Below are 12671 nucleotides of genomic sequence, written 5' to 3' on the forward strand. Positions count from 1 at the left end.
GTGGGTCAAGGAATGGCTGATGCAATTTAACTCGGACAAGTGCAATGTGATGCATTTTGGGAATTTAAACCAGGGCAGGACGTACACCGTGAACGGCAGGGCCCTGGGGAGTGTGGAAGAACAGAGAGACCTGGGGTACAGGTACACAGTGACACAGGGAGACAGGGTGGTGAAGAAGGCATTTGGCACACTGGCCTTCATCGGACAGAGCACTGTGTACACGAGTTGGGAAGTCATGTACAAGACGTTGGTGAGACCACACGGAGCACTGTGTGCAGTTCTGGTCACCTCGTTATACAAAGGATGCGATAAGCTGGAGAGGGGGCAGTAATGATTCACGTGGATGTTGCCGGGACCAGAGGGCTTGGGTTATAAGGAGAGGCCGGACAGGCTGGGACTGTTTTCCCTGGAGCGAAGGAGGCTGAGAGACAACATAAAATATTGTATAACATTATGAGGGCCATTGATAAGGTAGATGGTGAGAATCTTTTCCCCAGGGTAGGGCGCAGGTTTAAGGTGAGAGAGGGAATATTTAAAAGGGACCTGCAGGGCAACCTTTTCACGCAGAGGGTGGTGGGTGTGTGGAAAGAGCTGCCAGAAGAGGTGGGTGAGGCAGGTACAATACAGCATTTTAAAGGGCATTTGGACAGTCCACCGATAGGAAAGGTTTCGAGGGACATGGGCGAAGTGCAGGCAAGTAGGACTCACTCAGGAAGGCATCTTAGAGTCATAGATTTATACAACATAGAAACAGGCCATTCGGCCCAACTCATCCATGCTGTCTGAGCTAGTCCTATTTGCCTGCATTTGCCAACACCACCAAATTTCGTGTCCCCTGCAAACTTGCTGACCGGGCCAACTACATTCTCATCCAAGTTATTAATAAACACGGCAAACAACAGTGGACCCAGCACCAATCCCTGCAGCACACCACTGGTCACTGTGGTCAGCATGGTCGATTTGGGCCAAAGGGCCTTTTTCCCTGGTCTGTAACCCTGTGACTCCCCAGAGGGCAGTGGAGTGTGGGTCTACCAGAGACGGTGGCATGGTGGTCAGTCCTACCCACGGGCTGCCGTCTCAGCACGGTACGGGGGGGGGGGGGGGCACACCCTGGGAGGGGCGGTACTGGGGAGGGGGGTGTCATACTGTGGAGTGAGCCTCTGAGTTGTGGCTCTCCTGGTGAGCCACAGTGTCACTCTCCGGGGAACAGTGCAACGTGAGTGACGCTGGTGGTCAAGTGCTGCTGTGGGACCTTGGGTTGTCCACATTCCATCCACGGCTGCATTTATAAGATAAGATCTTTATTAGTCACATGTACATCGAAACACAGTGAAACACATCTTTTGCGTAGAGTGTTCTGGGGGCAGCCCACAAGTGTCGCCACGCTTCCGGTGCCAACATAGCACGCCCACAACTTCCTAACCCGTACGTCTCTGGAACGTGGGAGGAGACCGGAGCACCCGGAGGAAACCCACGCAGACACAGGGAGAACAGACAAACTCCTTACAGACAGCAGCCGGAATTGAACCCGGGTCGCTGGTGCTGTAATAGCGTTACACTAACCACTACAGTGCCTGTTCAAAAGCAGTTCATGATGTAGCTCATGATGTAGATTTGAAGGTCGCTTTATAAATGCAGCTAACTTTCTTTTGGTTATTACAGGAAGCAGCCAACAGCAGAAACATCAGTGACACTGTGACCATTACCGTCAACATTCTGGATGAAGATAACCTGCCCCCAGTGTTTCAGCCCTGCTCTGAGCTGCCGGGATCCGGCCTCTGCCTGAATGCGGTGTACCAGGGACAGATCACCCAGTACCAGATCGAGGTCGTACTGATGCTGCCTCCCGGCCCTCTGTTCCCCCGATTCTGACTCCGCTGTCCCCAGCCCCCAACTCCCCCATCACCATCCCCCCCTCCCCCACCCCCAGGATCTGGCATCTGCCTGAATGCGGTGTACAGGGGACAGATCGCCCAGTACCAGATTGAGGTCATACTGACACTGCGAACCAGCCCTCTGTTCCCCCAACTCCATTGTCCCCACCCCCCCACTCCCCCATTCCCCCCCTCCCCCCTCCCGCCCCCCCGGGATCCAGTGTCTTGCCTGAATGCGGTGTATAGGGGACAGATTCCTCTGACCCTGACTCCCCCACTCCCCCCAACTCCGCCGCCCCACCCCAACTCCCCCCGTACCCCACCCAACTCTCTTCCCCCCACCCGACTCTCCCATTCGGTGACAATAATAAACCAATACCCCCGACTCTGCCTTCCCCTCCACCGACTCTACCCCCCCCCCCCCACCCACCACCAACTCCCCCCAACTCACCTGCTTTTCCTCCCCGTTGCAGAGCCGACCCCTGAGGCTGCAGCCTCGGGACATCCTGGCAGTGGACGGGGACACGGGCATCAACGCAACCATCGTTTACCAGATTGTCAACGGTGGGTTCTGCTCACGGATCACAAACGCTGCGATAACCAGGGCAACAGTGCCATGGCACACACAGAGACCCTTCAGCCCATTAACTCTCTGCCACCCCATGAAACCATTAGATCCTCTTACTGGTCTCTCCGTCAACAGCTGGTGAGACGCCCACCCTCGGTTGTGGCAGCACCTATCTACGTTCCCGCGTCTGTCCAAGGTTGTCCGCAGGTTTCCATGTCTGTCCACATATAACCGGGTGACTGCGGGGTGACCAGGAGTGACCACAGGTGACCGCGGGAATGACCAGGAGTAACTGCAGGGTGACCAGGGGTGACCGCAGAGTGACCAGGGGTGTCTCCACAGGTCAGTGCCCAGCTCAGATGTCTGGGCAGACAGAGCTCTGTCCTGTGGCCGGGACCACTGTCGGTGAGGTCACCCACTCCGCTGACCTTGTTTTACAGATTACCACAAGGCGTTCAGGATTAACACAAGCGATGGGACTTTAACCATGAGCAGAGCCGTTAACTGCAGTGACTCCGTCGCACTCACCGTTCTGGTAGGTCAGCGCCGCACTCTGCCAACCTGGGAGGTCGGAGGTGATCTGGCCGGCTCCCACGGAAGGTTCCCTGCTTGGGACGGGCACTCACTGTCACTCCAAGGTCCATGGGTGTGGAGCCCTCAGGAGGCTCCCCAGAGAGGTTCCAGACCATCCCACACAGGGAACCCTGGCCATGATCCTGGGATTTCCAGCCGCTGGGGAGCTCTCTGACATGATGTTGGGCTTGGATTGGGACCACTACCCTGGAGGTTTAGTGAGGGACTTTGGCCATCCAGAGTCGGGAACTCTCCTCTCCGTCCCACCAAGCTCCAGGGAAGGCCAGATCTCCCCAGCTGTGGCCACCAGACTCGTGAAGCAGCCAAAACGTCGACTCCCCGTCTCCCCCCACAGATGCTGAGTTCCTCCAGCAAATCGTGTGTTGGCCCAGGTTCCAGCATCAATCTCACCAGCACCTCGCGTCACTTCATTTCCAGCGCTCCCTGTCCACCCGGACATATCTCCCAGAAGAGGAGAAACAGAAGATCCCCCTTTCAGTGAGGGGAAGCTTCTGGAAGCTGCTGTTGAACGCCACTCGGCACAGGTGGTTGAGGAAGAGTGGAGGCTGCGGTCTAACCAGGGCATTCCGTTCTGTTCCCCAGGCCGCTCAGGAGAACGACCACTACAAGTACACCACTACCAGTGTCACTCTCTCCGTGGTGCCTGTCAGTCAGTACCCGCCCCAGTTTGTGAAGAGTGTCTACGATGGGTCCATACGAGCTGACTCCCCGCCGGGCAGTATCATCCTGCAGCCAGATTCCAGCACCAAGCCCCTCACAGTCCAGGCTCAGGACGGTGACTACCCCAACGTGAGTCCACAGACAGACCAGGCTCTCGCCTATTTAATGTCCACAGCGCGGCCAGTGGGTCCTGGGACCACCAGTCACCCATCCCTTCAGGAACAGTGCCTCCACTCTCCGGATCCCGGCCCCTCGCCCAATCCTTTTCCATCCCAATCCTGATCCTCATCACGATCCCCGTCCTGGCCCTCCCCTCCTCGTCCCAGGCCCTCTCCTGATCCTGATTCTCATCCCGATCCCTCTCCCAATTCCAGTCCTCCCATTCCTGGTCCTCCCAATCCCAATCCGCATCCTGGTCCTCCCACTCCTGCTCCTGGTGCTGATCTCGGTCCTGATCCTAATCCCAATCCTAATCCCAATTCAAATCTTACCCCTGATCCCATTCTCCATTCCACATTATCCTGCTCATGAAAATTCCGGAGCCTGAGAAAGATAGAGATGGAGAAGGTGCACAGTGAGGGACAAGGTCACTGCGGAGGTGGGGACCCATCCTGGCTCAGAAACAAGGTGTAGAATCAGTGTGGGTGGGGATGTGAACCCACGAGGGTGAATTCCCAGTGGGGTGGGGGGGGGGGGAGGGAGTTCCCTGTGGGGGCCGGGTCAAGGGCCCGACCAGCAGCCAACACAGAACAAGAGTGGAGAGGACAGTGTCAGAGAAGGTTCAGTGATGGTCACCAGTGGGTTGAATCACCACATGGACTGGACATCAACCTGGCAGGGATGCTGAGTGTATCCAGAGTGGCTTCTCAGAGCAACACATTCGGAAACCAAGGAGGAGCAGGAGGCTTTCCATCCGGAATTGTGCGATGGGACTGGATTAATTAATGATGTCAGGAGAAAGGATCCCAGAAGAAAGAGAATCACAGCTTGGAAGAATTTCAAATTCAGGTTGAGGGTCTGAAGCAAAGTCTGTTCCAATGGTACACGGACAGAGTTGGCTGGTGTGGACTGGGAAATATTTAATCAGACGGGAGGTGTGCCGGGGCAGACGTTCATGGAGATATTTCCTAAATCTCAGCAGAGGTCCAGTGAGGAAGAAAGGCTTGGAGAGGAGAATGGTCCATCTCGGGGAAGTCAGGAAGTTTGGGGTGGAAAGGGCGAACAGTGATGTGAAGGTCAGTCGGGGAGAGATTGGGAACATTTCAGAGACCAGCAAAGAATTACAAAGCAGGAGAACGTGGAGTACGGGGATAAACCACCAAATAACGTAAACCACACTGTGACAGTTGCTGTGGTATAGATGGGCAGAAGGGTCAGCATGGAGGCGATGGGCAGAAGGGTCAGCATGGAGGTGATGGGCAAAGGGCCCAATTTTGCTGCTGTATGACTCTGGCTCCCTGACTCGATAAAGGAAGGGAGCGGTGAAAGTAAACGTTGGCCCCGCCGAGGATGAGTGGGGAACTAATGACGGCAAACCGAGAAATGGCAGCGATTTGAAATAATGACTTGGGGTTGGTCTTGGCGGTAGAGGCACGAACCCATCCCACTTGTAGATGGCCGTGGGCCAGAGTGAGGGAGGGGTTTCCGACACCTCCATCACCAGGGGCACAGCACCAGGCGGGGTGATGGGACTAAAGGCCAACGTTCCCAGGACCCTCCAGCCTGAATCCGAGGGTCTCCGAGGAAGTGGCTGCAGAGATGGTGCACGTGTTGGCTGTCATCAACCAGAATTCCCGGGATCCTGGGAACCGGAAAACTGTGGATGTGATGCTGCTGTTCGAGGAAGGAGGGAGAGAAGCGGGGAACGAATGGCCAGTTGACCCAACATCTGTCCTGGGGGGTGGGGGGAGATGCTGGAACCCTCGTTGGGGAGTAAAGTGGAGAACATTTATAAAATGACACAACATCCAGCAGAAGGGAAACCGTGTTTGACAAGTTTGCTCGAGTTGTCCGAGGATGTAATAAAGAGGGTGGGTGGAGGGGAACCAGTAGATGTAAGGTACCAAGACTGTCAGAAAGCACTGGAGAAGGTGCCCATTAAATGAGCAGAGCCCAGGGTTGGGGGAATGTGTCAGAGCGGACAGGGGAGTGGCTGACCCACAGAGTGCGGGTCAAGGGGCCATTTTGGGGTCGGCGGTCTGTACAGGTGGAGTGTCACCGGGATCAGTGATGGGGCTTCAGTCATTCACAGTCGGCACTGGAGACTGGGTGAAGGGACCAAACTTGCTGCTGATACAGAATGGGTGAGAGGGTGGAGGGGAGGAGGTGCAGAGGGAGGGAGGGTGGAGAGGAGGAGGTGCTGAGGGAGGGGAGGGGGTGGTGGGGAGGAGGTGCTGAGGGAGGGGAGGGGTGGAGGGGAGGAGGTGCTGAGGGAGGGGAGGGAGTGGAGGGGAGGAGGTGCAGAGGGAGGGAGGGTGGAGAGGAGGAGGTGCTGAGGGAGGGGAGGGGGTGGTGGGGAGGAGGTGCAGAGGGTGGGAGGGTGGAGGGGAGGAGGTGCTGAGGGAGGGTGGGAGGAGAGAAGGTGCGAAGCCTGCAGAGGGAGGGCGAACACAGGGCACAGGACCGTACAGCACAGGAACAGGCCCTTCGGCCCACCTTGTCTGTGCTGACAATGATGCCAATTTAACCTGTGTGTCAGCCTGCACGTGGTCTCTGGAACACGCTGCCGGAGGAAGTGGAGCTGATGTACAAAGCCTGGGTATAACGTTGGACGAGTGGGCAGGAAGTTGGCAGATGGAGAATCGTGTGGGGAAAGTGTGGGATTCTCCCCTCGAAGGAAGAATGGAAAAGGGATGATTGTTTCAATGGAGCGAGACAGGATGTGGTGGTGCAGCGGGACGCGGGAGTCCTTGTCTGTTAAGCACAAAGGATGGGAGAGCTGGAACGGAAGGATAATAGAGACCTGGCCTTTGTTGTAAGGGGTATGGAATATACAAGTGGAGACTTGGGCGCTGGTGAGACCACACCTGGAGTACCGGGTACAGGTACGGTCCGGGACTGCACCTGCAGTGCCGGGTACAGGTGTGGTCTCTGCAATCATGCACCTGCTTTGGGGAGAAGCGTCGGGCTGATTCCAGCGGTGGAGGTGTTGTCCTTTGAAGAGAGGTTGAGCAGGTTGTGCCGAACTCATTGGAGATTAGAGGACGGAGAGGTGACCTCGGTGAGAGGTTTCAGATTCGGAGGGGCACTGAGGGTGCCAAGTGGGAATGCCCAGGAGATCCAGGGCTGCCCATGTCAGATACGGCTGAGGGGGGATGGTGACCCTTTGGAATCCCCTCCCCCAAAGAGTTGAGGGGAGTCGGGGAATATCTCCACATTGGAGACTGACGCAGAGTCCAGTGGTGTGGGGAGGGAGCAGGAAGGTGGTCCTGAGGCCAGGCTTGGATCAGCTGTGCTCTTAATGGAACAGGAGATCCTGTGTTGTTGTCATTGTGGATCTGTTCCAGTTACCACATGGGCGGTGTGACCCAGCTTTGGGGTTGTTGTTGGCGTGGGTCCAGGGGTGGGGCTGTTGCTGTCTGGACCCCTGGGGTGCGGTTGCTGCCGGCCGGACCCCCCGGGGTGCGGTTGGCCAGACTGTGTGGTTTGACCGGTGTCTGTCTCTGCAGCTGACCAGTCCTGTGCTGAGCTACACCCTCACACCGCCTGACCACTTCACCATTAGCAGAGATGGACTCATCTTCACCAGGACACACCTGTTGCCTGTACAGAGCCAGTATCGCCTAACGGTAAGACAGTCTGCCCTCTGCACCCCTCGCTGCACCTCCCCACCCGTCCCAGTGCCTCTCCACCCCCTCCCTACGGCTCTGCACCCCTCACTGCACCTCCCCACCCGTCCCAGTGCCTCTCCACCCCCTCCCTACGGCTCTGCACCCCTCGCTGCACCTCCCCACCCGTCCCAGTGCCTCTCCACCCCCTCCCTATGGCTCTGCACCCCTCACTGCACCTCCCCACCCGTCCCGGTGCCTCCCCACCCCCTCCCTACGGCTCTGCACCCCTCACTGCACCTCCCCACCCGTCCCGGTGCCTCCCCACCCCCTCCCTACGGCTCCGCACCCCTCACTGCACCTCCCTACACCTCCACACCCCTCGCTGCACCTCCCCGTCCCTCCGCCTCCCCATCTCCCTACGCCTCCCCCTGTCCCTCCTCCTCCCGCCCTCATCCTCCACAATCTCCCCTCTCCCTACCCCTCCCCCTCACCATCCTCACCCCTCTTCCCCCTCGCCACACTACCAAACCTCCCCCACCCCTCCATCACCCTGTTGCCGAGCGACCCTGCGTTGGTGCCGAGCGACCCCCGTGTGTTGTACCTGCACAGGTGACAGCAACAGATGAAGTTAACGGAGAGGTTGCGTTAACATCGGTGAACGTGCTGGTGACGGGCGCTGACGGTGAGTGGGTTCATGTCTTCACACAGCCTGCAGGGGGCATCACACTGGAGGACTCTGGCTCATTCAGTCACCTTTCTCTCATTGACTCCTTGGCCGGAGGGTCACCGTGAAGCTTCGGCATGCGGGCTGTGCTGGCCCCCACCAGTGTGGGACTGACCAACAGGGAGGGGCAGTGGTAGATCTCGGGACACTGCGGAGGCCAGAAACCCGAAACAAAATCAGGAAGCGGTGGAAACACTCAGCGGGTCAGGCAGCATCTGGGAGAAACAGGGTCAACGTTTGAGCTGCAGGACCATTGGTCAGACGTTGGTGTTAAGTTGCAGAGGGTGGGGCGGGGTGGGGTGGGATGGAGAAGGGGAAGGAGCTATCTGTGATCGGGTGAGACCAGAGTTGCCCAGTTACTCTGTTCCAGTCTCCACAGGTGGTGGCTGAATGAACATGGAACAGTACAGCACAGGAACAGGCCCTTCAGCCCACAATGTTGTGCTGGGCTAATTAAACTAGTAATTACAGGCCTAACTAAACGAATCCCTTCTGCTTATTCAATGTCCGTACCCCTCCATTCTCTGCACATCCATTGCCTGTCTAAGAGCCTCTTAAATGCCTCTATTGTATCTGCCTCCACCCCCACCCCTGGCAGCACGTTCCAGGCACCCACCGCTCTCTGTGTAAAAAATCTTGCCCCGCACATCTCCTCTGAACCAGCCCCCCGTCACCTTAAATACATGCCTTCTGGTATTAGACATTTCAACCCTAGGGAAAAGATTCAAACTGTCTACTCTATCTGTGCTTCTCATAACTTTATAAACCTCTATGTCTCCCCTCAGGCTCCACCACTCCAGAGAGAACAAACCAAGTTTGTCCAACCTCTCTTTATATTTTCATCCAGGTCATTTATATACATCACAAACAGCAAAGGTCCCAGTACGGATCCCTGAGAAAGACCACTAGTCACAGACCTCCAGCCAGAATAAGTCCCATTGACCACTACCCTCTGTCTTCCATGGACAAGCCAGTTCTGAATCCAGATGGCCAATTCGCTGTGGATCCCATGCATCTCAATCTTCTGGATGAGCCTCCCATGAGGGACCTTGTCAAACACCTTACTAAAATCCATGTAGACAACATCCACAGCTCTACCTTCATCAATCACCCTCGTCACCTTGTCAAAAAACTCAATCAAGGTAGTAAGACACATCTTGCCCTGCACAAAGCCATGCTGACTGTCCCTAATTAGGCCATGGTTTTCCAAATGCTTATAAATCCTATCCCGAAGAATCCTCTCCAGTAACTTCCCCACCACTGACATGAGACTCACCGGTCTATAGTTTCCAGGATTATCCCTGTTTCCCTTCTTGAATAATGGAACAACATTAGCTACTCGCCAGTTCTCCGGGACCTCGCCTGTGGCGAGAGAGGACATGAAGATATTCGTCAAGGCCCCAGCAATCTTACCTCTTGCCTATCTCAATAACCTGGGGTATATCCCATCAGGCCCTGGGGATTTATCCACCTTAATACTCTTTAAGAGACCTAACACTACCTCCTCATTTATCTCGAAATGCCCCAGCATATTAGCGCGCTCCACACTGATCTCCCGATCCTCCACATCCTTCTGCTTGGTAAATACTGATGCAAAGTACTCATTAAGGACCTCACCCACATCCTGCGCTTCCAAGCACTTGTTCCCTCCTTTATCCTTGAGTGGTCCTACCTTCTCCCTAGTTATCCTCTTGCTCTTGACATACGTACAGAATGCCCTGGGATTCTCTTTAATCCTATTGCCAAGGACTTTTCATGGCCATGTTTCCAGAAGTTTCTGTTTCCAGTATAGTTTTCCCCAGTGGGAATCTACGGCAGTTGGGATTGGGGTGGGAAGGTTGCCCACAGCTCCAACTTCCTGTCAGCCCATCTGTTGCCCACGTCCACACCTGGAGCAGAACACCACCGCCTGCAGCTTCCCCTTTCCGTACACATCCCTGACAGGGTTCCAGCAGTGCCCAGAAATGGCTCACGCCGATGTGGGGGAGCTCAGTCAGGCAAGGCATTGTCCGCCTCAGTCCTGGAGGGGCGGTACTGAGGGAGGGTCACACTGTGGGAGGGGTGGTGAGGGAGCCATGCCCAGCTGTTGGTGTTGTCTGATGAGACCTGAACCCCAACCCCTGTTGCAGCTGCGTCTGATGACGGGATATGGTTGGGTCGATTGTTGAGGGGACTCTGTCCACAGCCCAACGTTGGTTCCTCAACCAACGTCCCAGCAACATCAGCACCTGGTTAGGTACAAGCGTGCTGAGTGCTGATTGGCTGCAGCCCTCTGTTACACTGGCCCTCCGTAACGCAGTGACCCCAGTTACACGGCCCCTCTCCCCGTTACATGGGCCCTTTGTTACAAACTGCTGTCTACTCTCCAGACCCTGACTGTTTTAGTTGACTGTTCTTTATCCCAGCACAAAGCACAGTGACAACCACCCAAGGATCGGCACCAACAAACCCACCGGGCACTGGACCAGGGACTGGACCGGGAACTGGGGGATTGATTTCAACATTGGCACCTCCAGGTAATGGCAGCACCATCCCTCCCCAGAGCTTGGGGACCTCCCGGTGCAGGCAGTGTCCTCGCTGTGAATGCATGTCCTCCCTTCACTAATCTCTGTTCTGTCCCCCTGCCCCATTCTCTCCATCACTGCGCTGTGCTCTGCAGAGGGTGTTCCCCCTTCTAGGGGACCTGCTTTGAAAGTCAATCCAGTGTAGGACTTGTACTGTGAATGGTAGGGCACTAGGGAGTGTAATAGAACAGAGGGACCCAGGAGTACAAGTGGTACTCATTCAAAGTGATGTCACTAGTAGACAGTGTGGTGAAAACATTTAAAACGCTGCCCTTCATCAGTCAGGGCACTGAGCACAGGAGTTGGGACATTATGTCGCAGTTGTACAAGTTGTTGGTGAGGCTGCACTTGGAGCACTGTGCACAGTTTTGGTCGCCCTGTTATAGGAAAGACGTGATTAAACTGGAGAGAGTGCAGAGAAGATTTACGAGGATGTTGCCAGGACTCGAGGGCCTGAGTTACAGGGAGAGGTTGGCCAGGCTGGGTCTTTACTCCTTGGAACGTAGGAGAATGAGAGAAGACCTTAAAGATCATGAGAGGCATAGATAAAGCGGACGGTAACAGTCTTTTCCCCGGGGTAGGGGAGTCCAGGACTAGGGGACATGGGTTAGGGTGAGAGGGGAAAGATTTAAAAGGGACCTGAGGGGCAACTTTTTCACGCAGAGGGTGGTGAGTATATGGAACGAGCTGCCAGAGGAAGTGGGTGAGGCAGGTACAACAGGATCATTTAAGAAGCACTTGGATAGGTACATGGAGGGGCGGGGCTCGGAGGGATATGGGCTGAACGCAGGAAATTGGGACTAGCTGGATGGGCACCGTGGTCGGCATGGACTGGTTGGGCCGAAGGACCTGTATCCATGCTGCATTGCTCTATGACTCCGACCCTGACCACGGACCACCATTGAACAATGACGGGTCACCCACTGAAGGCAGAGGTAAGTGAAACTCCCGGGTTGGAGCTCTCTTCATCTGAGGGCTGGGGGGACCTGGGATGTGTGGGGGTGGGGTGGGGGGAGGTGCACCACCAGCAGGGGCAGGAAGATGAGGTGGGGGGACAGGGGGGTGTGGATACAGTCACAGGAAGCTGTGAGCTGTTCTTCCACTGACCGTCCCACTCTGTGTGTGTGTGTGTGTGAGTCTGTGTGTGTGTGTGAGAGAGATTTTCACCTTGCAGCATCAAGAGTTGGAGCAGGAGATTGCAAAGAGGTGAGTCTGTGCGTGAGCTGGTGAGCTTCACCCTGCAGGAGCCTGAAAGAGGCACATTGGCAAATTGTTAACAGCTGATTGGCTAATTAACAGCAGCCAATAAAAGGAAAGGAGGTATGAGCAGAGCAGCCATTGTGTGCGTGGCCAGTGTTGGAGTGGGGGACTGAGGCTTTGGTTCAAGAGGCTTCGGTGAGAAGAGGCAAAGGTAAGTCTCTGGTAAGTTTCTTTCTTTCTTGCTTTGGTGTTTCCTTTAGTGCCAGGCCAGAGTAGTTACAATGGCTCTAGGGTCAGTGGTGTGCTCATGCTGTGAGATGTGGGAGTTCTGGGAGACCTCCACTCTCCCTGATAACTACATCTGCACGAGGTGCATCCAGCTGCAGCTCCTTACAAACCGCGTTAGGGAGCTGGAGCTGCAGCTGGATGACCTTCGGCTCCCACGGGATACGGAGGAGTACATAGACAGGAGCTACAGGGAGGTAGTCACTCTGAAGCTGCAGGAGGCAGGTAGCTGGGTGACTGTCAGGAGAAGGATGGAGAATAGGCAGGTAGTGCAGAGTACCCCTGTGGCTGTTCCCCTCAGTAACAGGTATACCACTTTGGATACTGTTGGGGGAGACGACCTACCAGAGGAAAGCTGCAGTGACCAGGTCTCAGGCACTGAGCCTGGTTGTGTGGTGCAGAAGGGAAGGGGGGAGAAGAGGAGAGTGGGAT

General features: G+C 55.8%; 1 protein-coding gene across 1 annotated transcript in view; it reads left to right on the forward strand.

Moving 5' to 3' along the window:
• Nucleotides 1-12671, forward strand: part of LOC127577947 (cadherin-related family member 5-like) — a 47744-nt gene that overhangs the window by 20102 nt on the left and 14971 nt on the right. The window contains exons 6-11 of the mRNA XM_052029655.1: nucleotides 1663-1827; nucleotides 2348-2438; nucleotides 2883-2977; nucleotides 3619-3825; nucleotides 7365-7484; nucleotides 8076-8148. Of these exons, the coding sequence (XP_051885615.1) occupies nucleotides 1663-1827; nucleotides 2348-2438; nucleotides 2883-2977; nucleotides 3619-3825; nucleotides 7365-7484; nucleotides 8076-8148 (751 nt within the window). The remainder of the gene's footprint in view (nucleotides 1-1662; nucleotides 1828-2347; nucleotides 2439-2882; nucleotides 2978-3618; nucleotides 3826-7364; nucleotides 7485-8075; nucleotides 8149-12671) is intronic.

This window comes from Pristis pectinata, chromosome 14, assembly GCF_009764475.1.
Source record: "Pristis pectinata isolate sPriPec2 chromosome 14, sPriPec2.1.pri, whole genome shotgun sequence".
Taxonomy (NCBI): domain Eukaryota; kingdom Metazoa; phylum Chordata; class Chondrichthyes; order Rhinopristiformes; family Pristidae; genus Pristis; species Pristis pectinata.